The sequence below is a fragment of the Pocillopora damicornis genome, chromosome 1 (genome assembly GCF_964200805.1).
Source record: "Pocillopora damicornis chromosome 1, jaPocDami1.2, whole genome shotgun sequence".
Classification (NCBI taxonomy): domain Eukaryota; kingdom Metazoa; phylum Cnidaria; class Anthozoa; order Scleractinia; family Pocilloporidae; genus Pocillopora; species Pocillopora damicornis.
In genome coordinates this window covers 33,210,416-33,236,226 of record NC_142670.1, presented here as the reverse complement: position 1 = coordinate 33,236,226, position 25,811 = coordinate 33,210,416, and the positions used below count along the sequence as shown (strand labels likewise).

The 25,811-nt window shown below is 37.1% G+C and overlaps 3 protein-coding genes across 5 annotated transcripts in view; 2 read left to right on the top strand and 1 right to left on the bottom strand.

Annotated features, from left to right (window-relative positions):
• Positions 1-702: 702 nt before the first annotated feature.
• Positions 703-7,246, top strand: LOC113679498 (nematocyst expressed protein 6). 2 transcript variants are annotated; one of them, XM_027196461.2, is made up of 9 exons: positions 703-1,673; positions 3,123-3,302; positions 4,174-4,297; positions 4,417-4,508; positions 4,888-4,971; positions 5,347-5,489; positions 5,746-5,875; positions 6,367-6,468; positions 7,068-7,246. In XM_027196461.2, the coding sequence occupies exons 1-9, from the start codon at positions 1,619-1,621 to the stop codon at positions 7,184-7,186; spliced, it is 1,029 nt and encodes a 342-aa protein (XP_027052262.2). In that variant the 5' UTR covers positions 703-1,618; the 3' UTR covers positions 7,187-7,246. The 2 variants fall into 2 exon arrangements, with proteins under 2 accessions (XP_027052262.2, XP_089046170.1); XM_089190044.1 differs by lacking the exon at positions 703-1,673 and adding an exon at positions 1,710-2,018.
• Positions 7,247-7,499: 253 nt separating this feature from the next.
• LOC113679495 (uncharacterized) lies at positions 7,500-25,614 on the bottom strand. Its single transcript, XM_089190483.1, has 21 exons — positions 24,983-25,614; positions 23,641-23,697; positions 23,419-23,463; positions 18,619-18,681; positions 17,927-18,061; positions 17,455-17,631; positions 16,891-17,005; positions 16,017-16,129; positions 15,587-15,658; positions 14,948-15,175; positions 13,685-13,858; positions 12,599-12,778; positions 11,923-12,057; positions 11,013-11,281; positions 10,630-10,711; positions 10,108-10,215; positions 9,561-9,671; positions 9,272-9,310; positions 8,668-8,796; positions 8,455-8,562; positions 7,500-7,752 (listed from the first exon to the last, which is right to left on the bottom strand). The coding sequence occupies exons 1-21, from the start codon at positions 25,080-25,082 to the stop codon at positions 7,643-7,645; spliced, it is 2,550 nt and encodes an 849-aa protein (XP_089046609.1). The 5' UTR covers positions 25,083-25,614; the 3' UTR covers positions 7,500-7,642.
• The window catches only part of LOC113679502 (uncharacterized), a 13,926-nt gene continuing 6,850 nt past the window's right edge, over positions 18,736-25,811 (top strand). The window contains exons 1-10 of one of the 2 annotated variants that reach the window (XM_027196472.2): positions 18,736-19,870; positions 20,232-20,324; positions 20,554-20,664; positions 20,975-21,085; positions 21,318-21,428; positions 21,628-21,738; positions 21,941-22,060; positions 22,188-22,340; positions 22,494-22,589; positions 22,754-22,870. In XM_027196472.2, coding sequence (XP_027052273.2) covers positions 19,225-19,870; positions 20,232-20,324; positions 20,554-20,664; positions 20,975-21,085; positions 21,318-21,428; positions 21,628-21,738; positions 21,941-22,060; positions 22,188-22,340; positions 22,494-22,589; positions 22,754-22,870 — 1,669 coding nt within the window. In that variant the 5' untranslated portion in view covers positions 18,736-19,224. The remainder of the gene's footprint in view (positions 19,871-20,231; positions 20,325-20,553; positions 20,665-20,974; positions 21,086-21,317; positions 21,429-21,627; positions 21,739-21,940; positions 22,061-22,187; positions 22,341-22,493; positions 22,590-22,753; positions 22,871-25,811) is intronic. The other variant, XM_089189563.1, reaches the window with a different exon arrangement.

The window sequence follows — 25,811 nt, the reverse complement described above, 5'->3', positions numbered from 1 at the left end:
TTTTGTATTGTGTCCCTTATGTTCTTAAGCATATTTTAGGGAAAAAATTTTATTAGCTTTAAATTATTAATATGTGAAAAGGGAAGATAAGTTTATTGAATTTGTTTTAAGTTCTCTTAATTTTTCCGACTTCAAATATCTTTTTTTAACGCCAAAAGTTGGAATTCTCTTAAACTGGTAGATCTCAATTTCCTCAAAACGCCTCAAAAAATGTGTATTAACGCCCAGTAGTTCAAATTGTCAGGTTAACTATAGAGAAAGCCATTTAAACGAAAAAAATAAAAAATAAGAAAATAAAAAAAAGGAACAAAAAATCCAGCGACGTGGATGCCATCATTTATGTAAGTGAAACATATTTATATTTCAATTATTTTTTGATGATTGGTGAAGTTATTTCTCTGGCTGTGTTAAATCATTTACCAGCTCTTCGAAATTTATTGTTAAGGCCAAACTTAGGCATTTGAAGATCATTTTAAATTTTTATTGATGCAATTACATTTTTACAAATCCACTCTAGAGTGCCTTTTGTATCCATCAACTTACCATCTTTCCTTCAGAAAACCTGTTCAAATGGTATTTAACATAACAATAACACATTGCTGTCTTTAATTTATTTCTTTGATAATTACTTAAAGTCGTTGTTTTCTAATTTTTCGAGGGTGGGGGGGGGTGGGAAGGTTGTCAACTGATACGAATTATAAACAGGTGGTTTATAACATTCAGTATTTTTGGCCGGGTGTATATCGAAATTTTAGCGAAATGTGTTGCCAAAGGGACAAGATTACACTAAATATAAGGATGCTAGGAAACACATCCCAAGGATATATCGTTTTAAAACTTTTTCGTTTTCCGAACTGAAATTTCGAGGAGGGAAGACAAGAGAATCAGAGTCTAGGGTTAATTAAAAGCGAAAAATGTCATGACTCAAGAGAGAAAACTGTTCATCTAACCAGCAAGGCTCCTCGCATCAGATAACGAAGATTATGGTTTGTAAGAAAGGAAATTTTAAGATATAATGAGGTAGGTTTTATATAAACTATAGACTGATGTAGAATGCTTTAATACCATCTCAAGAGTTTTGCCCTGAACTTCAATGTTCTTTTATTGCCGTATTTGAACGACAACAGCTTGTTGTTTACATTAGTTTATTTGAAAGTGTGCAATAAAAGAAGAAACGGCCACGCGGATCTGTAGCAAGATTACATAGCTGTAATCTGTCAAGTTGCCATGTACCATAAGAAAATTAAGGATTATCAAAATGTAATCGAAAATGTAACGCAGGAGAGTCAGCTTTGCCTTTTTATATCAAAATATCCAAAACCCTGTTTTACAGCATTTAAGAGGATGTTTAATGTTGGTCTGACGCTGATTACACAGCTCTGAACACGCAGGTTGGTGTGTGATATAGTTCAATGCGTTTGATCGGAATTTAATAGCAATTTTTATATGTCATAGTAAAACAATAAATATATTTGACAGTCATACATTCACAGGTTTACAGCTGTGTTTGTTCACACGACTATTTGAAAAAGTAAAATAGGATACTTTAAGCCTTAAAGATTAGAATTGTCTTGGCTCTGAGGCAGTTAACAGAGATATACCTCGATCCTGTGTAAGGATGTGGCTCATTGCACCGTTTCTTGTCATCGCGACAGCTCTTGGAAATCCAGAAGGTTTGCTTTTAAATTATCATAAACAGTGTGTAGTATTTTCTTTTTGTATACTTACCTTTTTAGGAAAAGAAAACTAACAGTATGGAATCCAGTTCTATTGTAAATGGATATAGTGCATTTCCTAATTTTTCAAACTGGACTGTTTTCCCCAATATATGTCAATTTGTCTTTCTCGTTGCATAAAAATATTTTCTTTTCAAACATGTTTGATATGTTCCACTCTGAAATCCGTTTAATGTCACTGGATAGAGGTTGAAAGTCAAGTTCCCGCATCAGATATAAGAGGTTCGCTATTCCATCGAACGAGATGGAATTGAAAACTCAACGGTTCAAAGGATCAAAAAGGTGCAAAACAAGAAAGAAACCATCCTTCGAAAGCCAAGAGTTCGTTTCTGATGTACTTTTACAAAAATTCAATGTCTTTGTTTTGTCCCCGGTTGCAACCATCAGATAATTTTCTTGTCTCCTGTGATGACGATTTTGGTTCAAATAGCGAGTTTCAAACGAATAACGAAGACAGAGAAATATACAAAAGTTACGGCAAGGGTAAACAAGTGGAAAATTTTGACGATTTTCACTGTAGTTTCAGCGATCTCAAAGTATTAGTAGGACACGCTGATATGAAATGGTTAGAGAGATATATCTAATTCTGAACAGCACGGGAACAAAACGGAAAAAAAAAAAAGAAAAACCATTTCAACGAATGCCAAAAGGTGTTCATGTTTTTTTTTCTAATGGTTTATCCTTCTACTTTTAACTGTCATTTCATTTTATATTTTAATAAATATTTGAACAGTGTGTATCCATCATCACATGAGCTACTTAAAGTACAGCTCTGTCGTATAAGGTTACCTTTTTCACAATCAGAAATGCAAAGCACAAGTCACTCAGTTTTATGTCAACTGCAGGGGGAGGGGGGATATTGGAGAGCTTAAACACCGCTTTTCCTGAAACATGAACGGCAGGAGTGACCACGTGACCAAGATTTTCCCGGTTACGCTTTGCCATTTCAACATAAAAGTAAACTGTTTCGCGTTTGCTGTGTATGAGGAGATTTTCTTCACTCTTTCTCTCAGAGAGTAGAAATAATAATAATAAAGAACCGGAAAAAATGCTCCAAAACTATACCTGAGAAGTCATACTTAAGCAGATGAAGTTTCATGTTGAAAATTCTTCAAATTCCGCGCTTTCCTTCAGCAGAGATGCAAGATCTCACGTTGACTTACGAAACGGCCTCCAGTCCATTCCGAGGTGAAGTGAGTTCACGCGAAGCTAAAGCAATAAAAATTCACGCTATTTTGCGCGAAACGTGAAAAGGCAATGCAAGGCCACCTTCACCGTTTCATGTAAACGCGGTGCTTAATCTCTCTATTGTAATCTTATGCCACCGGGAGTCAATTATTCATTGGCTTTGGCATTCATTATGTCACTTGTTTTTTTCTTTCTCAGAAAACATTGGTATAAAAAATGCCAAACTGTTTGAAGGAGATATGATTTTAAGCACAGCTCAGCGGTTAGCTGCCATGAAAGGATTAGATGTAGATAGAGCGAGGGGAAACGCAAGAGGCTCAGTCATGAATATGCAATGGCCAGGAGGGGTACTGATCTATGATATTGCAACGAAGATAGGTGAGGACAAATGGAGGAAGGACAGATATGAAAAACGTGTAAAATAGGGTTAATTATATTGCCGTTCTACAAGTCTCATAATCTGATTGATCAAATAAGACTTGGAAAGAGATTGCCTTGGTTATTTCCAAGTATCCTCCGATCCGATCTTTCTTCTCTAGAAACCCTTGAAGGTAACTCCAAGAGGTCTAAGTTTAAAATTTCAACTCAGTTCGATCGCAAATCGCTTTCAAAGCTCCAAAGTGCATGCATCAGTGCATGTTTTTCGTATGAGACTTCAAGAAATCATTTGGTAGGATTTTAACGGCCGAATGTTTGATTTCACTCCAAGCCTCGCTTTCTAGGTGCAGACTGATGAGTTTTAATAAGAAAGAATTCTCAAAACGCCGAAAAGAAAACGGACACCCACATAAAAACAACAAAGATCAATGAAAGTTTTGTGAAAAGGATAAGAAAGATGATAATTTTTTTGCTCGGTAAAGAGATAGATAGAGATGTCACGAACGTGGAACAAAGAAAAAATTCTGAAGCCCTCGTGAAGAATCGAACCTCAGACCTTCGGATTCCGCGCTCTGGTGCTCTACTACTGAGCCACAGAGACTCTGTGGTGAGCGAGGCTCACTACGAAGTTTAAATATGACACACGTCCTGCATATTGCCAGGATCAACAATGTTGATAGCGCCATGTTTTGTAAACATGAGTCCGAGATTCGATTTTTCAAGTGGACTCAGATGCTATTTCTTTGTCCCGCGCTCGTGACAAGACGAATAAACATCTTTCTCTATCAACGAAAGTTGTCATAGAAACGAAGCTTGAAGATGAAAATTCGCTAAATGACATCGGGTATTAAGAGGCATTCCTCCTTTGTAGCGAGGGACGCTAAAATGATGTCCATTCTCAACAAAGCCATGAAGCAATGGACCAGTAAGACCTGCATACGATTCCAAAAGCGCCAACGAGAGCATGGGTACGCCTATTTCCACATAGGCCAAGGGTAAGAGTGAAATTAATTCTCTTACTGATTACACGCGAGGACAAAACTAATTACTTTCGACCTACAGGTTTCCCTTCGTCAATGAGAACTTAAACCTTGTAATGTTCTTTATCTTACAGTTGTTCCTCTGAGGTGGGTTATCAGAGGAGACTCCAATACATTTCACTTGGCAATGGCTGTTGGAGCGTGGGAACAGCAGCACACGAGATTGGTGGGTTCATCAAACTTTAATTTTTTTCCCAGCGGGCAACTGTGTGCTTTAACAGCCCGCTTCTTTTGGCACGCAACCACTCTTATACCGCTGGGTTCACCCACCAGCTGAGCTGCAGCAGGGCATCCGCCTAACGGCTGGTTATGCAGAAAATGAGCGTGATTTAAGCACAGCACAATACACATTTAAGTATACTACAACAAAAATTAACAGTTTGACGATATGCAGTCTTTTCATTTGCTTAAGAAAAAGCCGGATTCACTACCCTATACACACATATATATATATATATATATATATATATATATATATTTATATATATATATATATACACATATAAATGCATTCTGTAAACAGCTACTCTTTCACTTGCTTCTAGGGCACGCTCTAGGATTTTACCACGAGCAATCTCGTCCAGATCGAGACAACTACGTAATCATATACAAACAAAATATAATGCAAGGTAGGGAATTATCATATGACGCATATCTGAAAATAGAGTTGACTCAGGCATCTTTTCCAACGAGAAATTAACCCCTTTTAATCTCTCTAAATTTCCTTTTTTCCTCTTTTATTTAAGCCTACCTGACTAACGTGATATTTCATATTCACAAACAGTTCTAAAGTTATAATGCAATTCTTGAAAACAATACAATAATGAACTATTAATACAAATCGTAATAAAAAGGCATCATTCAATTACACACACACTGCTACATTAAGACTTATAACTCGAGTGTATCCTCACTTGGGGCAATGATGTCGCATCGAGACGAAAAAGATGAGTTCAGTTGTTAAGCACTAAATTATTTTTAATTTCGTTATCTTATCGCGCTAGGCATGGCCTACAACTTCAATAAGTACGGAAGAGATACCATTGACTCACTGGGTACACCGTATGATTACGCAAGTGTGATGCATTATGACTCATATGCATTCAGTGCCAATAGAAGACCAACGATCTTGCCTAATAAGCAAGGGGTAACGAATTGATACATTAACATTAGAGGAAATTTAACTTTGTCTCGATAGCGCAATCAACTTGGTTAAACGTTTTATAGGGTTCCCTTGCAATTGTAGAATACCCTGAATATTTGGTAGGATCACTTGTGCCACATCATTCTTGATCTTACCATACTCTGGATATCATCTGTGATCCAGCCTGAACAGACGCACGACAACATGGGGTCAATTTTTTTATCGATAAACTTCAAAGAATGATCAATTTTACTGACAGGTGACTATTGGTCAACGTAATGGAATAAGTAGCATGGATGCAAAGCAGATGAACCTTCTGTACAAATGCCAGGGTGCTGGCGGAAACGGCGGAAATGGTGGAGCCGGCGAGACTGGCGGTGGAAACAGCGGTGAGTTTTACGCTTGTTTCTCTGCCATTGAAAACAAAGCAAATAAAAAAACAAACTATTTCCTGAAAAACAAGTGAGCTATCTAAATTGAAAGCAATGTAGCAGTATTATTGTAGAATAGCGAGTTTGCCAACATACGATTCTTGTCATTTTAGTTTAACAGCTGATTTGAATCAGGAATAGTTATAATTATTGAGGCTGGGTTGAGAAGAAGAGTTTCACTATCAATAAATATTAGAGATAAATTTCAGAAAGGGTGGAAAAGAGTAATTTGATTGTACACAAGCCATTGTATATTGCAGTTCCTAAATTTTGATTGGTTCACAGGCCATGGTATTATCGTACCTTGGAGCACAAACACAGAAATTACGTAGCATTTTTTGCCGCATCCTACCGTCTCATTTGTGGCGCGCTCGCAGTGGAATAGTTCTCAAGAAACTTATGTTGATTTTAGTTAGTTTATGTTTTCATCCCTTCCTATTCTACTTAAGGTTGTCAAGATGGTCACAAAAACTGTCGATACTGGGCATCAATCGGAGAATGCCAAAAGAACCCAAACTATATGCTTAAGACTTGCTGCAAGAGTTGCAAAGGTAGGCATATGTAATCTTAATGTGAAATTGGTGATTCAAACTCTTATTTACGTATTCGATTACCATATGAATTTTACAGAAACTCAGCAAACCTGTACATGGTTTGAGAACACAGAACATTGGAAAACTAAAAGGGGAACACAAAGTTCTCTTAAATTTGAAAGATAAAACATGATAATATTTCTCGCAATTTCAGTGTAATATTTTCAATTCACGGAGCACGCACCTGGTAGTCCTTATATTTTTGTCTCGTCGGTCCGATGTTTCATATCGCTGAATAAAAACCCCGCTGTAATTTTTATCAGTCCGACTGAGCCATTGCCATTAAGAAGGGAACTTTGATCCTTCTTCAAGCTTTTAGTAATGAGTAAGAATATTTGATGAACACAACTCAAAGTACATAAATCGTACCTCCTCATTTACGTGCAAGTTTTATCTTCTGTGTTGCTTAAATATGATTTCTCTTTTGCTTTGTTCAGTTTGTTCCTTTGTATGTTTGTTCTCTTACTCGATATCATGATAGATAATGCTTTGAAAGCAGAGGTGTTCCCAAGGAATTGCTCGAACTTATGTTTTTTAATCACCTTATTACTTTACAGCTGTAACAGGGTGTAATGATACGGACAAGAATTGCGCTTACTGGGCATCCATCGGTGAGTGCAAGAATAACGCTAATTGGATGTTGAGCCACTGCAAGAAAAGCTGCCGCAACTGCTGAAAATGTAGCACTTATAGTGACGTGTGAGCAACTGAAATAAACGCGAGCGGTTAAAAACGAGTGGAAAAGTGTTTTATTAGTGTGTTTTTTTTTTTTATAGGTGCAACATCTATGAAAACTCTTCTGTTTGAAGTATAGTGTAGAAACTGCGCGTCAAGTTGTAGAGTGGTACTGGACGCAAAAAGAATTAACGACAGGACAAAAAGCTGGCAGTGCTGTGGGGGTCGGGTGGGTTGTAGGATAAGGCTCTTGTCATTGACATAATTTGATACTTCTCAACAAATCCTACTTTACATCTAAGACAAATAGTCTATTCAAGACAAGATGAACTATTTATTGGTATTTTTCTGTGTGGAATGTCTACATATAGATTCCCTCTAACGAATACCTCAATGAACTACTCTATGAACATGCAAATAACTCAGTTAATTTTTTTTTTCTTTTTATGCAGTGTAGCTAACATTTCTTGCAACTTTTCTTGCACTGTTCCGTCATGAACTTCTCATTCTTTCCGCATTCCCCCAGCTTGGCCCACAGTCTACACTTTACATGGTTGTCGCCGCAAGCTTTAAGAAGAAAAATAGCATAAATAGAAATAAGTTTTTATCACCTTATATCTTTCATTTCTTCAGTGACACACTCGGCTGCACCTCGTGTTTCTCTTTATCTTGTTACCATATTTTAGTAGACTTCATCTGAGATCTAGAACTGAACAGAAGCACGGCGACATGGAATCTATCTTTTAACGATAAACTGCAAAGTTTGCATAACCTGATCAAGGCGACAATTTAAAACTACGTAAAAGTGGCCCAGAGAAAACAACTTTTTACGATGGAAAATTTTTATCATTAGGGAGATTTCTTTCCGATTTTAATTCCAGCTAAGCTTGATTCTTGCAACGAATATGTGCAGTTTGCCAACTCTCCCTGAGTTAGATATAGTTTGATTCATGCATTTAAAAACTCCAAAGCCATAAATATTTGCATATATGTGAAGAATGCCTAGACCTAACCGAATCCTATTGACCTGTCGTCCATTTGTAGTTTTGTGCGTAGTGGCCAAACCTTTGCATACAAATGGAGGTGCGATTTTCAAGATCTTGCCGTCTTCTGCATATAGGTGGTTCAGTTATCATGTTGACTAGTTTCTCGTCTATACCTCAAGATACACATCTCACTCAAAATAGTAAAAGCGTTCAGTAATTTGATAAATAGAAAACTATCGTTACTGATATTAAGCGGCTGTAGGAAATAAACGTGTCAACTAACCACAAACATGGCAGCTCCTAAGACAGTGATCCAACATCCATTTCTTGTTTTTAAAACATTCCCCTTTCTGGGCCCATTGGGGACATTTAGAATACTTGTCTTCGCAAGCTGGAAGAAATCGTTTTTAGAAATATTACTTCTTTACATTAATTTTGGTATGATTTCTCTCAGAAAAAAAATCTTAGTATCATATTTTAAAGATCACTTACTTACCACATATTCCGCAGCTCAGAGCACAATTCACCGACATGAAAGACGGATTTTTTGAACATTCACCCATATTTTTCCAGGCGGGACATTGCGTTTCGTCGTTGTCCTTACACATGGGTGGTGGCCTGTTGCCTAAACAAAATAATGAGAGAGGGAAACTTTTCGATAGTCGATATGGAAACGCTTATCTCTTGGAAATATACAACTCCGGGAACTGAGTGATATTCATTTTGAAGAAAACCCCGTTTAGAACCTACTCTATCGTCTCATGAACAAATCTACGCTTAAAAAGCCCGCAGCTATCCCTAGAAATTGGTGATTATTGTTATCATGATGATACGATAAATTTTGGGTTCCATGGTAAGATGGACCAAAACAGTTTGCTAATAAGTGCACGGTAACAATTGGAGTGCTCTTTTTTTCGTTCCTTTCAATTGGCATTGCAAACTCAATCTTTCAGCCAACAGCATTCTCAATCAAATATCCTACATACACAGCAGGATCAATAATTCGTTGCTGCCGAACTTCTCCATCATCGTGATCCAAAACAAACACTCCGATATGTAAAAATTGAAAGCAAAATTAATTTGAGTTAGTTTGAACTTACCTGCATGAGGTTGCACTGGCAATGAGCCTTTAGGTGGATCTGATATGGGGGTAAAGTTGAAAATATTTAATCTCGATTTTGCTTTTCAGAGCCGAGCTACATTATAAAGCCTTTACATACTAGCAGAATTCAAGATGTTTACCGGTTTAACTGCCCTCTAAGAACTTTGTGCATGTGAAAAGAATATTTTTTGGAGTGTACTGATGAGAAGTGATCAGTGGATCATATCCTAATTCAAGTATCTATTCAATCAAATCGATATGAAAAGAAAGATACTTGATGTACTTACGGCAAACTCTGCAACTCTTTTGGCAATGTGAACGCATGTAGTCAGAGTTTTTAGAACAACCGTTTGGCTGTTTAGCCCACGCTGGGCACATGAAGTTGTCGTCTTTGCACTCTGGAAATGAATCGTAAGAAATGATTCCGAAGAAATTTATTGAGATACTTGATCAATTTATGGTGAGAGTTGGGATTAAAGAGGGCTTGACGCTTGACCTATTCTGGACTCCAAATAACTTTGAAAAAAAAATACTGACAGGTACCCATTTACTGGAGAAATCATTTTAAAAGAAAGGAATAAAATCAGGTCAAAGTTGCTGTTGTACTTCTTCCATTGATGAGGGTTATGTGGGGCTAAACATGAGATTTATCACAATGAAATTTATGTCAACTTGATATACAGAAAAAAGAACTGTGCCGACGGAACTCAGACTAACCGCAATCTAAACCATTACAGTTATTGGTTTAGACTGCATTTCATTGCAAACATTAAATATTAAAATTGCTATATACCTTCTTAGTTTAGCTAACTTAAGATAGAAAGTCTATCTTACCACATGTATCACAGCTTCTTGCACAATGTTTGCTCATAAACTGAACATTTTTCTCGCAATGTTTGGCAGCCTTCCACTTTGAACACGACACATAGTCGTCTTGACATGCTGTGGAAAAACAATGAATTTTACAATGGCAAAAGGTAAAAAAAATTAAAATAAAAAGGCCTGAGTCAATAACCACACTTCTTGAACTCCAAACATAACTGACCCAAGTGGTTTTCATGGACGTTCCTACTTGGATTTCTTTCATGGCACGAAGTACAAAAACATACTGTACGAACAACTTCTCATTTTGAAGTGTTTTGAAAAATGTCATGACAGACTACGGCTCTGTTCTCCTAACCGAACGATATTTGAGTGCTTAACTACGTCTAAGGATCTATTCTGTAAAGCTATGCCAAGACTATCCATGAGATGGGATAATCTTCTCGTATGCCATTGGAACGTAAATAAATTTTCTGGCTTAACAATTTTTTTTGGAACAAATGTTGGCTACAAAAGGTAAATACTGTTACTTACAACAAAGACCAGGATCGATGTACACGTCGTCAATGGCAATGTCAGAGTATCCTGTGCTTCCAACTCGGGCGATGATTTTGAGCTAACGGAATAAACCAAAAAAACTCATAAAGCAATCAAGCAAATGATATAAACTATGATTTATTGCTCTATAGAGCATATAGGTAAGAGCATTCTCCAGGCGCGATAGATAACCCCTTCACTAAACATTGCTTTATTGACTTCAACGTATTACCTGAATAAATACGAACGAAATAATTGTTGATTGCATGAGTATTTTTTAAAACTGATGGGCTACACTTTTAATTAATTGGTATGACTGCCTAAAAAAACTGCCACATTCTAGTTGTGTCTTCTTTACTCATATCTTTTGACTGTATTACCTTGTACTTTGTTCCCTCTGGAATATTGAGGCTGACTTTGGCTCCAATCCAATGAAGACCTTGATCGCCTGTCTTTGTGAAAATGTTCTTAGCTCGCTTACCAAACTCTTGCAATTTGACTATAAGCGAACCCATTGTTTTACCATACATGGTGTAAAAGAACTTCATGCACTGGCCTCCTTTTGGAGCTGACAGCCATGGCTGGCTCTCAAGAATAGCCTGGTTACCTGGCCGGGCCGGAGCGGATGACTCCATGTACAGATAGTAGCCTAAAAACAAATGAGCTGACTTATTAAAATGAACACATGAGGCAAGGTTTCTTTATTCATCAATTTTATAGCAGTTCACTAGGCCTAAAAATTGAGGAAGGTCGACGATCAGAATTTATCAGGATTGATCGATTTGTTGATTGATATCGATTGCTATTTGCCAATCAATGGCTCTCGCAGGCCAATCGGTAGTTAGCTAAACACCCTGATAGAGAGGTCAGATCACAAGTATGCTCGCAATGCCATGTATTGCTCTGGATTTATATCCATTGATCCTGACTATTAATGCCTAATTGTTGATTTCATGTATTGGCCAGGCATAGAAGTTTAATAATTACTACCGCCAAAAAACTTTCATTTTCACGCTTAACTATTATTTTCATTGAAAATAATCTCGAATCCAAAATTATAGAACTCAAAGAATTAGTAAAGGAGGTTACAATGATTTAGGACTACGGCTTCAATGGAGTTTCGATAAACTCAGTTTGGTCCAAAACTCAACGGTCGCGCAGCCAACAGTTTCAATCGGCCACCGATTTCTTAGAGTAAAGCAGCTTGCATTCTTATCGTACCTTACTTAAATAGGATTTTTAAACCAAAGTTTATCAGGTGGAGTTAATTTCAATGTAACTTCTCCTAACCTTTTCCGGTTGTGTGGTCACGGCTGGGCCCAGTTTCCTTTGTCCCGGTGAAATATTTATTCCGCATCCATTTAATTTGTCCCTTGTTAACCCACATACCCAATAACTTGCCATCAAAATCAGTGTCTTGATATCCTAAGGAATGGTTTCAAAATGAAATTAGTCATGCTTGGAAAATGAAAGTAAGTTGATACTCTTGAGTCCAAACGAATGAAAACCCTAGCTAAAGGAATGGGACATCGATCTAGCGTATAATACCTAGAACGTTGTTAATGTAGGAACATGGAAAACAATTAAGCCGCCTTCCTTTCTCGCTTTTGAATTTAAAACAGAACGATCGACACATTTAGTATTTCAAAAATGTTTTAACATTAAAGGTTTTCAAGTTCCAAGATATAGAGGTAGGCTTAGGTAATTTCCAAACTGCTAACTATCAGTTGACCGTATACGACTGGATATGTCGGGAGAACTTAACATAAGTTCGTGTCCGTAAGTTTCACGGCAGCTTTTGTTTCACATAAAACTATAAATACGTGGACGAACAATCCACATCGCTCTACCACGAATTATCTTGTTAAAAATTTTGCGGCTTGTTGCCTAATTTTTCCTGACTTTCATTATGAGAAAAAGATAACTGGCCTCATTGAGAAAGTTACAGCTTAGAATTTATTCTCACTGAGTTGACATCTCTTCATTGTGCAGACGCCCTCTTCCACTGATTCCCCGGCACAATATTTCCCGCCATGTTTTGGTTCAGGGTTGTCACACTTTCTGAATCGTTTCCTTTTGCCGTCGTCACATGAAACATCGCATGTCGACCAATCAGACCAACGGCCCCAGTGCCCATTTATTCTAACTACAGATAAGATGCGATAAGTAAATAACTTATAAACATCTACAAATTTCATTTGAGTAGATCTGCAATCTCCTCTACTAATTACAAAGGTATTATAAACGTTCTAAGTAACAATGCTTCAAAAGCAAAGCATGTGAGAAAATGTCATGGCCTGCATTAGGTTCATTTTTCTCCTAGACCATCGGAAGGCACAATTCTATTTCGAAAATTTATAACAAGGAAACTTCATTAAGTCACTTGGTAATAACATGCTCAATGACGATGCTAAATTCAAACATGAACGATAGAAGAAGCGGACATGATTTCCTAAAGTCTGCCTACGCTTCCAAAAAAAATTCTGAAGAGAGGCGAGCGTTTCGTGTAAGAGCGGCGAAACTTCGGAACCGAACCCGCTTCTTACAAGGGCCTCACTGATTTTTTTGCATCTAAGTTTTTAATCAATTTTTTCATTTTTCTAAAGACACTTAGTTCCCTTGGGTTGTTTCTAGACGCCTAACTTGTTTAATTTTTAACTTAGGGACCGCAAGTTTGTCAGTTTTAACTGGCTGTTGTCTCCTCCCATTGATAAATTGTTACATACACACATGCATAGCGTTGCAGGGTCATCAAGTCTGATGTGAAGAAGGGAGGGGACGGTGAAACCCTTTTGACCCTGTCTCTGCGGGGTTCGCCACCGGTCACTATCATTCCTAATATTGGCAATCCTTAGCTTGAGTCTAAACACAATGACCTAGATCAGTGTTAAGATTGGTTAATCAGATGCAATAAATGATTATTTTATGCAAGTTCCCAACTATAACGTTACTGATTGCAAGGCAAAAAATTGGCGTGGAATGCAGTCTTAAATCAGTCAATTAACAGCCTTTGAGTAATCTCTGCGATTAATAATTTGTGAGAGATGTTTACCTGGGCACTCGTAGCTTCCACATTTCACTCTTTCCGTTTCGATACCATATACGTTCACATTGCCACCACAGGCCTTAGGGTTACCTGCATTGTAACAATAACGTTGGCGCTCTTTCATACAATCTTTATCACAAGGCGTGAATCCCGACCACTGCGTCCAACCGTAGTTTTTTGCTGCATTGAAAGGAAGGAAATAATGAATTAAAGCTAACATAAAAAAAAACAAACAAAAAAAAACAAAAAAAAAACTCATAACTTATCCTTAGATGTTACGATTCCTGCACATCACTTCCCGTGAATAAATAATACGTCTCCATTACGCAAATCTAGGTTTTTCTATGCCTACTCTCGATCAATTTTGCAGTAGTTGGATAAGAAGTGTTGCTTTTAGCGCTCTTCTGTGAGAGATGCCTTGGTTGTAAAACGCATTTTATACAAAGCGTAATTTAATGGTTTCACAATCACAATATACGGTAGTTATTCACAGCTACAAAGTGATAAGTCAACGTAACAATATTGAATTTATGGAGTTTCATAGGACTAGGATAGGACGAAAACAGTCTTGCTCTGAACGAAAATATGAACACTGAATTGAGTAGTAACGCTACCAAAAACGATTTCAGTTTCAGCGGCACAAATCAATTATGCATATTACACTCCCCTTTGTTGGGATGATTGCTATCCAACATTTTCAACAGGTTCTCTTAATTGTTCACGAGTACCCAGGTATACCTTTTTGTCATCCAACTGCACAAAGAGAGTACAAATAACGCGCTAATAGGGTACAAATATCCTGCGATATTGTACGGTCAAATGGACAGTTGGTTATTTTATACTGTTAAAAAAACTGTTTTCTTCTCTATTCACTTTTCTTTTCCCGCCTTGTGACAAATGAGTAGAGAGATAGCAGAAAAAAAAAGCAGTCCGATAATAAATAACTTATTTGAAGTTTTGGTGTGCGGTATCGCTGAGCGATACAACGGGTTCGTCAAAATACGGCACAACTCCTAAAAATTACTTAGCGATTCGGCACACCAAAACGTCCGATAATATATATATTATATATAGAATAAGAACAAAACATTACGTCCCCGTCCATGGTTAGACTCCCAACCCTTCTCATAGGGAGTTCGGCGGGCTACTTATCCTATTTCTCGCTTTCTGTTTCCCAGGAGTAAAACTACTCATAAATCTGTGCCTATAAGTCTGCCTGTGTCCATAACATTTATGTTACAGACACAGTCTTGCTCATGAATTACTTACTTTCGCAATCATACAAGGCGTTGAGTTCAATTATATCCTGAGGACTCATCGTTTTCTGAGGCGTTCCAAAGTCCTTCCATCCGACTGGCTTATCAAACCTGATGATCGTGTCCATTCCATTCTTCGTAAAAGCTCTCCTGTCATAGTGCATGATGGATTGAAAATCGTAATTTTTTCCAATTTTGTCTATAGTTTTGTAGCTATACTTGTCAAACTGGTCTGAAAATCCTATAAAATAAAGTGTCACATTACAATTGTTATGGTTTTCCAAGGTTTCCCAGAGGCACGTTCATAACATCACGAATTTAAGATAGGTCAAGACAAAAATTTTCGAAACCGTTTACCTCCTTGAGGGGGCGACATGAGCAAGTACTAATCATTTTTTATGATTTCACTTCTTTTGGAGGCCGAGGCATAAGAGAGGGGATTTTTTTAAGGAGATACTGAAGCTTTTATGTGTGTGTGGTTGCCGATATCGGTGTAAACTCACCGTCGAGGATATTTTCCCATTTGATTTCAATATATCTGTCTCCATCATCTCTTGCTTGCTCGTGAAAGAAGCATAAGAGAGAGGATTATTTTTAAGGAGATACTGAAGCTTTTATGTGTGTGTGGTCGCTGATATCGGTGTAAACTCACCGTCAAGAATATTTTCCCATTTGATTTCAATATATTTGTCTCTGTCATCTCTTGCTTGCTCGTGAAAAAATCCTACAAATAGAGAGAGCCCAAAAGGGTAGATTACAAAGTCAGTTGTTAAACTTAGAGAGCAAGATTTCAAAACAAGGGTCAAAATATGCTATCTTATTTATCTCTGGCTAAATAGAGAATTCAAAGATTAGGTATTGGTAAAGCGTACTTTCTCTTTCTTTCTAGAGTATCGTCCGTTACGTGATCCGAATAAAGGACTGATTGAAAGAGAAGGGAACTGTGGGCAGTTTGAATTTTAAGACATCATTTTTCAGAAAACAATAGCATGAGGCTCTTTTATACGAGCAAATCGAGTAAATACTGTTACGATGACAACCAAAGCAACTGACTTTATCCACGTATTTTACTTTTCACTCACCAAGAGTATGTAGTAATTCGTGTATGATGGTGCCTTCGAAGTCACATCCTTGCCCTAGGGAAAGTTTCTGAGCTCCAGCGACAGCATAACTCTTTCCTACTTTAGATGAGCACCTACAAGCAAACGACAGAAGTTCAGATGAAAGCGTAGTGTGATCGTCCAGTTGACTGTAGTCCTAAGGAGGACGGTTGACGTTAGTTGTGATTGACGTTTCGACAACCTGAGTGGAAGACATTAGAGTCAAGGGGAATTAAAATTAGGACAACTGCCAACATTATTAGATGGTAACATGTGGTAAGTTTACCATTGAAGTAGACATGCAATGAAAGAGTTTGAAAAATGAGAAAAAATATTGGAAACCAACAAAACGCTTGTACCCTTCTTGTGGGGCGCAAAATCAATTAAACACTGTAGCGAAGAAAAACACAACAACAGACATCTATCTGAGTAGTTTTCCTATCTGTTTTTGTAATAAACACAAAATGAGAAGTTCTTAACATAATTTAGTTTCTCATATATGATGTTCATATATTTACAGTCATTCAAAATTTAGTTCATAACTGATAACAGTCTAGTAACAATTTTCAACGAAAAATGGGATTTAATGTAATTGTAAAACATCAATTCGCTCTAATGAAGACACAGACGACAAAAAGGAAACTATACAAGCCTCTTTCAGTTTTATATTGTACCCGAATGATTTTTCATTATCGTATTCATCATCGTCGTCGTTTTTGTTATAATCAATAGAAAATCTCAATTAACTTACCTGCGGATATATAATGACAGCATGTTTTCAAAGCGAACTTGATTTAACCTACAATTACATCACAGACACTATATCACGACAAAGTTATGCTGCGGAAGACTTTACCCGTCATCATTATCGAAGAAGATGTAATTCTTCTGGCCGCGGTATGGCACAAATCGTATGCACGATACTCTATGAAACATCTGGATAACCTTGTTAAGATTTCCCACGATGTGTCCTGAAAAAAGGAGAATAGGACTATTACGGAAAAAAAAAACAGTAAATAACATCTTTATTAAAAGTAACGAGGGCCAGATCTAGAAGTAAAAGTGTATTGGACAGTGTCCCATACAAACAAGGCGCGTTACGCTGATCAATACTTTCAAGCACACCTTTGGATCTCTTGCAGATTCTATTAACCCGTCGGAGCCAATTGCTTGTTACGAGTGTGAGTATTGTTCCAGAAGATTGGTGTTCATGATGAGAGACTCTGACTCTTCTTCTAAATTGCAAACAGTAGAGATTCATTGTTCTTGGCGAGTGCGTAAACTTTGGTTCTGCGATGTATCAGAATTGCCAGGTGCTTTTCAGCATTCATCATAACGACGTAGTTGTTTTATGATGCAGCTACATTTCAATTTTTTCGTGAATTTCAATTCTCTTATTTGGAAATGCCATAGCACTTACTCATGTACGATGGAATTTTATACGGAATCACCCTTGACGTCCAAAGTCGTTTGCGAGTTCTGAGAGCATTTCTTTTCGTTCTCGCCTGGCCGGTTTTGCAAGTCTTTCCAGGATGTAGTTCTTCGTAAAGGTCACAATCGAGTATCATGTCTCCTTGATCAAAGAAGAAACCTTCCGCTACAAGAAACAAACGAGAAATCAAGTTGGTGTAAATTTTCATACAAGTTTAATTTTTTTTTTTAGTCAAAGTTGTATCGTTTCTCTAAATTATTTCCTCCTGACAAACCATGGCGACCAAGGGTCCATGTTTTTCTCTGTGGCTCCTTGGAGGTGAATAATACTCGACTATTCTCATCCAAGATAACCAATCAGCACGCGGAAAGGCACTATTCATATAAGTGGTATTTAACATCAACGAGTATTTCACTGTGACACAAACGATCAGAAAAAGGGGGAAACTTTTCAAACTTACCTTCATTCGTCGTTTCGATCATTTCTTGTACATTGCCTTGATACTCTCGTTTTTCTTGAAGTTGCCTTTTCTCTTCGCGCTTTCTCCAGTGGGCAAGATTGACAGCGATTATCCGTCCCATCGCATTGTCATAGTCTGTAGGTTCGAAAAGTAAATAAATTAAACATAGGTGAAGGTCAGTAGCAATTTTTAAGTCCATCTTTATTAAAACAAAAAAGGGTCCCTTCCGAGGGGAAGTTTTTAATCAGCTTACTCTCCCAGCCCTCCCTCATCCCTGGCAAGAATTAGATTTGATCAATGATCCCCAAACGAGACAAAGTTCTTTGAACAAGATATCTACAAAACGAAGTGGTATTTTCTTACTGCTCGTTGAAGAAAATTCCTTAATAAATTTGTGAGGTGTGAAGCTCAACTGCAAAATGTGCGTGCATTTCCCATCTGACGGGTATTCCTGTCTTTTTTTTAGGTATCAATAGTTAGTCGTTTGAAACACAAGAATGTTAGAATTGACGACATACATTCATACCGAGCTTTTTTGCGATGGTGCGAATATATCCAAGCGTAGGACTGCGCGGTGCGACTGATTCAACATTCAAAGAATTTTTTAAGATTTTTCCCAAGTGTCCACCACACAAACCTACAGTTTTTTTTTTTTTCCAGCACAGATATTTCTCAGTGATGTCGTTACTAACCTTTGTTTGCTACTTCTGTAATCTCAGGGTCATTCTCTATGGCTTTGTCGTCTGGGTATCGCCCTGCAAAGCAACATTAAATTTAGCAAAAGAAAGAAAATTTAAAAATAATTTTTCGCGGCTGGAGACTATTCAGCTCCATACGTTTCACATCATGTACATTCGCATACATTTGAATTTCTATCATTCAACGACGCGCGATTGCATACCATAAAATGGTCTCATATGGTCGTTTTTCTGGTATTTTGTGAAAAAGCAGGTGGATGTGAGAGCAATTCGATTCAGAAAAGGTAAATTTATGTTTAAAAAATCATTTCTTATGAGAAAATAAAGAAAGAATCATAACAGAAGGAAATATTGAGTAGAAATTCAAGCCAAGAAAAATATTCTGCAACCATCTTTTAAGTGGGAGTATTTCTCATGATTTATTCCTTTAGAATCAACGGATTCAGTGGGGTCTTTAACCGTCTTACACTGTAGTTAAATACCTGCATTGTATCTTTACGATCCCCGCGAATATTAAAATAGGTAACCAGAATTTACATGAATAATGAATATTAAACTTTATTTTTTTTTCAAAGTAGAAAATTTATATTGTTTATTTTTATGAGTAACTTTAAGTCACACCGTTCATCATGCAAACCGCCTGAGAGAAATATTTGTCCTTTTACCATGTTTAGTATACATTATTTGCTTGTTTTGATTACACTGGTGTTCAGCTGTAAACTCATCAAGGTCTCTGGGTTGAAGATAACACCGCGGAATCAGAGCAAGGCGTTAAGAAATCAGTCACTGGAAAACCATTTTACGGCGTGGATACATAAAAACAGTGCTATAAGCTTAAATAATCGTCCGACCAAGCGACACTCTTTTGAGCGATTAAATGTGGACGATAACGTTGAATCCAATTATGAGACCTCATACGACAAACAAGATATGGACGATTTTGATGTCAACAATGCAGGAGAGAAGCTACAGACAAGCTACAGACAAGTGATTTTAGATCCAAATGAGGCGAATGCTTTACGAGTTCCTCATCCATATCCTTTCCAGCCAATTCATGTACGCCGTGACTGGCATCCCCAAATAGAACCGCTAGAGATATTCCCAGATCCCATTCAAGTTAATCATTACAGGAAAGTTCCAGTTGCAGTTCAGGTGCCGAGATATGAAATTGTTCCAAAACCTTTTTACGTTCCTTTAAGAGCATCGCCAGATTACAGTGTGCTGCACGTAGATGTTTATCACCCAGGTTGGTTTTGAGACTTTAAGGGCACCATATTTTAATAGTATTATCATTTAACAATATTCAAATCTTCCCATCACTCAAAAACCGATATATTCGGGTGGCCAGCTTTCATCTCATCATCGATTGACCTAAAATTTTTTAATGAGTTGCTGTCTAGTCAGCGAATTAAGTGTAACTACAGAAAGCAAATGGTTCATAGCTATATAGCTTCTTGATTTGTAAGTTTCGCAACTATGTCAGAGCCAATTATTTACCTATTTGCATACAGCTTCGCTTGGTTAGATGTTGGTGCACAAACTAACTTATTACTAATGGGAGAAAGACATCTCTCACGGAAGTTCCATCGACTATTTCATTACCACAGCTAATCCTTGCAGAAATGGCGGCCTTTTGCTATCCAGCCGCTTTGGCTATCATTGCTTGTGTTCAAAGGATTACAAAGGAAGGTTTTGCGATGGTATGTATACTACTTTTAAAGCTTTGTTTATTTCTTGAAGAAAAAAATTTACGACATCAATTTAATTGATTTCTCAATCACAACGTTCGGTGAACGTTGGTTTCTAGTTCATGAAAATGCTTCGAAGTTATTTTTCACTAAAATTTATTAAATATAATATTATTTTTAAAAATTTTTAAATTTTTTTTTCCAGTTTATCTGTTTGATATTTTTGTTTGTTCATCGATAGCCAAGTTATACTGCTCTTCGAGCCCATGTGAACATGGTGGAAAGTGCGAGGAAATAGAGAACAATTATCAATGTCAGTGTCCAACAGGATACATGGGTTACAACTGCGAAGGTAGATTATAAGCTTATAGGCATTCTTACATTTTTAAAGCAAAGACTTTGAAATGTCTATTTTTATACAAATCTGTGAAGAATAAAGATGTTATTGTTGGCATTAGTACCTGTTGTAAAGAAATCCCCTATGGTTCAGCCACAGAGGTGTTGAAAAACCATTGAGCTTAGGTTACAAACACAACGAGACTCCCATTTCCGTGTTGCTGTTGTTTTATTTTTTTTTCTTGAAATCGTTACCGCGCCCACGTATTATTCTTTATTTAATACTGCTGTAAAACATATACACGCGTTGATTTACTCGGTTTTAGAAAAGAACTCTTGTAGACCAAACCCGTGTAAAAACGACGGACAGTGCGTGGAGACTATTAGCAATTACAAGTGTTACTGCAGACCTGGATTCACAGGGAAGCATTGCGAAGGTAATCTGTAAATCAACAGTTTCATAGGAATGGAATGGGCTTGCATCTTTTAATAAACTTACGACAGAAATATCGGTGCTGCATTTACCTAACCTTCCTAGTACTCAAATACGTCAAACTTTTGCACTTTTACCACGTTGTGGGGAAGATTATGAAAATATTACCCTTAAAACTAAGATGACATTATTTAGTTGACGTTATGAATTTTAAAGTTATTACTGTTTTCTTACAGACTTAGATTACTGTGATCCAAACCCATGTCAACATGGCGGCACATGTCAGCAGAGACACGCCTCTCACGAATGCATCTGCAGAGAAGAATTCAAAGGAAAACTGTGCGAAAGTAAGGCGAGTTTACAGATCCCGTCTTATGACTGCCTAGTCATTTGAATCATTCAACACCAGTTTATTTATACTGACTGGGAGATTATCTTAGTTCAGTTTTGTTTATACATTGTTTTGAAATACTTTTGGCCCAATTGAAATACGTTGTGTGCGTTTTTTCCTATTCAATCGGTTTGCCAATTTTTACATTTACACAGAGAAACGAGTGTGTCTTGCTAATCCGTGCAAAAACGGTGGCGAATGCGTTGAGGATAACTCCAATTATCCTTGCATATGTCCGATGGGATATAGTCCGCCATATTGCAGAGGTAAGCACGTTTTCTAACGACCTGATATACAAAGTTATACCCCTTCACTTCTCTGCTTTCAAAATTTCCAAATACATAAAAATATTTAAACGTAGTTCTTGGAGTTTTTCCTAAGTCACGATGCGCTCTGTGCTTAGTAAAAATTTCTTTCTGAAAGCTTAAGTTGAAGATTTATTTCATCTTTATTACTTTTTCTTTTCAGTCCATGTTTGTGACTCCAACCCCTGCCTAAATGACGGTAAATGCGTTCCGGGGAAAGCAGGAGGGCACTGGAAATACCAGTGCATTTGCTCCCTCCTTTACAAAGGAGAAAATTGTGAAAGTAAGGAAACACTATTAAAAAAAAAAATGAAGTGAAATGACATTCTTACGAGGAATTCTTTTCAGAATTGTTACAGGCCTCGTGAACCATATCAGCCAAATTAATTCACATCTTTCTACTTTATTAGTTCCCAATCCTTGTGTAACAAATCCGTGTTTACATGGTGGAAAATGTATTGATACTTTTAGCAAGTACACAAACTTTCCAAAGGACTGGGACATAGGCTTTTTACATTACTACTGTGCATGTCCACCGGATTATACAGGGCAGAAATGTGAAGGTACGTCATCCAGTTCTCACCGTCAACACATGACAAAGTTTAAAATCATAGAATGCTCATGAAATGCATCAAATGGAAAGGTTATTAATTCGAGATAGATGCAATACACGGAACTGATCCAAGCAATATCTTTTCCATCATCACAAAAAACAGAAAATTTGTGTCTAAGGTGCGACGTAAATGCAACTTGCCAAAGTGGACAGTGCATCTGTAAGGATGGATTCAGAGGAGATGGCTTCAAATGCACTGGTGAGTAGTTTTTTTTATATATTCTGGTTAAACTTTGTTTTTCGTTCCTTTCGTCGTTTTGAAATATAATAAAAGCCCCATATATTTCGTGGCTGAGGATAACTTTAATTGCTTTCATTTTTTGGTCTTGATTATTTCATTTTGTTCATATTGTACTCTGGAAGCCATCAAGGATCCATGCGTTCCAAACCCATGTCGAAATAACGGGACATGTAGCAAGGGACCTGATGAAAGCTTCGACTGCACGTGTCCAGAGGGATTTTTCCCCCCTCTTTGCACAAGTAAGTGACATATCTTTCCAAATTCGTGGAAATAACAACGGCAGGCTTGAGATAAGTGTTATAAAAGCTATCACAGGTCTCCTTTTTCGAAAATAGAAAGTCAAAACTTAAAATTGTTGTCCGAAGCCAAATCCTGAGAGTGAGTAACACTAGCTATTTTCTTTTCAATTAGTGAAGCTTGGTCGACGGCTCCATCTAAAAGCTTTAAATGCGCAGTGAATCCTACATGTAAAATAAATAAAAGTACCATCTATCCTAAAATCAAAGATCAGGGATTCTGTCCGAGAAAAGAAATGATTTCACTGACATCTTGTATGGGTAGATTCTTGTTAGTCAGTCAAAGTTGTTGCGAAATATAGTGATTATGATTATATTATCATTATTATATTTATCATTACTATTATCGTCATTGTCATTATTATTACCATTATTGTGATTGATTTATCATTATTGCTATTACAATCACTATATTCATTATTGTTTTAGCTATTATTATTATTATTATTATTATTATCATCGTAAATAATAAGTTATCGTGGCAGTATTACCTTCAAACTCCATTCGTTCGTCCTCATCCATTTCTTGAAGCCACTCTGTCGAAAAAAAGGCAATAAATAGATAAATCACGCGTTGTAAGTCGATTTCCATAAAAATTAAACCAACGAAATCAAGGAAAGGGTCGAAGAATTAAATTACTCGATTCTAGGTTTTCTTCATGACCAACCATTTTCATAATGGACTTTTTAAGGTTTAAGATAGAAATATTTTACCATTGGTTTCCTCCAAAACTTTTTCCGTGTTTTCATCCTCGGATAGAGAGCCAATTTCTGATAGCAAATGTAGAAAAAAAGGAAAAACGCGATCAGGGATGAAATAAGAAAGTACATACCGTAAAGTTAAAGAAAAACTTAAAGGGCAATGAAAGAGGGCAGGTGGGAAATTGGAAAGATATGAAAAGAAGAATGAACCAGGAACAAAAGGATATAGGAAATCTCAACCTGTTTGATGAGAATGCAAATAAAGGCAAAAATGATTAGAGATGAATTTCTTTAAGTTCTTGTCACTAAATTGGGCAATTCTCAACTCGCAAAATGATGTCTATCATATGAATATAGATACTTATGTTGATTATCATATTAATTATACATCATTTTGTCCTATTTTTTTAGTTAACCTAAAACTCCATTTTCACTTTTTCCAGATTTCATAGGAAGTGATGTTTGTCTTTAGCCGGTTTTCAGTTCCTTTACAAACACAACCAAAGACTGAATCATCATGCCGAAAGTTAGAGCGAAACACTGTGTCACGCAAATTTGTCACAAAACACCAAGTCTATTATCTGAACCTCTAATGAGACTGTAATCAAGTACCCGTGAAAAAATTAATTACAATTGAGAGTTAATTTTCTTAAAAGAGTCAAATTTTCTGAGACTCGATTCCTTCCTAAGGGAAGATGGGGTCCTCCAGAATTTTTGCTTTCAGCAAACTGCATGCATTTGGCATAAAAGTTTAACGTTATGCCCCGGAGACTCGTCCTTTGTGTCAGATGTCAATATTTACGTCGGCGAGGCGGTCTATGAATCAGTCACATACTTGAGAGGTCATTCGAAAATGAGTTATTTAATTTGTCATTTATTTTCGTCGTAGTTAGAATTCAAGAACGTAAATTAATTCTAGTTCGGCTCGATTAAACCGGACTTCTATCTTAATAATTCATAACTTTTCTTCCCATGAACATTTGACAAAGACGAATGAATTAGTCAGTTATATTGTCTCTTTTAGTTTCAATGTGTCGTTCAGTTTCAGGTTTTCCTCGAAACGGACGCCTTTTCTTTCACGTAAGGGCCTTTAAACTAACAAGAGTAAAGCCAGTCTCTCTGCTTAACATCACAGGATGGGATTTGGCATTATGTCGCAGTGATTTGTACCTGTCATGCAGTCATGGTTTTTAAAACCTCTCTATCGGTAACAGAATTAATCTAATCCTGCTTTTAGCGACAGCCGCTCCATCGCAGTGTACTTTCATAACGCAAAGTTCAAACGTGAATCAATGAATCTTCGAGACGTGACAAACAACGTTTCTGCCTAAAAAAAAAGGTGCTGTCAACATACCTGAATATAAATCCTCGATTTCGTTGGCAATATTTTTTGCTCTTGCGACGCTAACGGAGTGAAGGAGTATCAAAATAACTGCAAAACTCACGAGGTGCATTTTAACGGACGATTCTAGCTGCAGCAACTAGCCAGCAGATCATTCAAATGTTTCCCAACTTCAAATTTCCAGTTTAAAAGCGCTAGTCTCTCACCAGGATGCCTTGATTCGTTATCGATGCTAAATAAATAAGCAGCTCATTAGACCATGGCAATATATAACCGTTTTTTTTTTCTCTCCTTTTGTTTACGTCGTATCCAATTTAAATGTGTTGATATGGCGGGCTGGAATTTTGCGCCACAGTCAGGAGACCGTTAACGGCCAGCACGCAACGGCGAAAAATCATCTTAGAAACAAAAATATGCTCAAATTCACTTTGTTTTTCATTGTTTATTCACCAAGACTCATTTTGTGAACACTTGAAAAGTATGTCAGATGTGAAAATGTGTATAATTTGCAAAATCAATGAAGCGGATAAATATTTATGCTCAGTGTGAAAGGAAGGTATCAACCGTGACCTGAGCGTCGGTTGGGGACTCTCGAGGAGCCGTTGCAAGTCTGGAGAAGTTTTTTCAACACCGAAGTCAGTGCGGTGAATGGCTCAAGAAGAAGAAACCTTAGTGTGCTGTACCCGTCTCATGACATGAAGCTCCGGGACATGTACCTACCTTAATGTTAATGCCTCCAGGATATAATTTATTTTAAATACCCCTCCTTAATAAGTAACTAGTCCTTAAGTATTACTGGCATCCTCGCGACCCTTTCAAGTCAACGAAGAAGAGGATTTGT

What these genes read in the sequence shown, in the direction of transcription:
- LOC113679498 (XM_027196461.2), top strand. Translation starts at nt 1,619, where the DNA reads ATGTGGCTCATTGCACCGTTTCTTGTCATCGCGACAGCTCTTGGAAAT. An exon ending in AGCTCTTGGAAATCCAGAAG is followed by an intron (nt 1,674 to 3,122) that starts GTTTGCTTTTAA and finishes TTTCTTTCTCAG; the next exon opens with AAAACATTGGTATAAAAAAT. An exon ending in TCTTGCCTAATAAGCAAGGG is followed by an intron (nt 5,490 to 5,745) that starts GTAACGAATTGA and finishes TTTTACTGACAG; the next exon opens with GTGACTATTGGTCAACGTAA.
- LOC113679495 (XM_089190483.1), bottom strand. Translation starts at nt 25,082, where the DNA reads ATGCACCTCGTGAGTTTTGCAGTTATTTTGATACTCCTTCACTCCGTT. An exon ending in AATCGAGGATTTATATTCAG is followed by an intron (nt 23,698 to 24,982) that starts GTATGTTGACAG and finishes ATTTGCTATCAG; the next exon opens with AAATTGGCTCTCTATCCGAG. An exon ending in AATGAAGAGATGTCAACTCA is followed by an intron (nt 12,058 to 12,598) that starts GTGAGAATAAAT and finishes ACCATTCCTTAG; the next exon opens with GATATCAAGACACTGATTTT.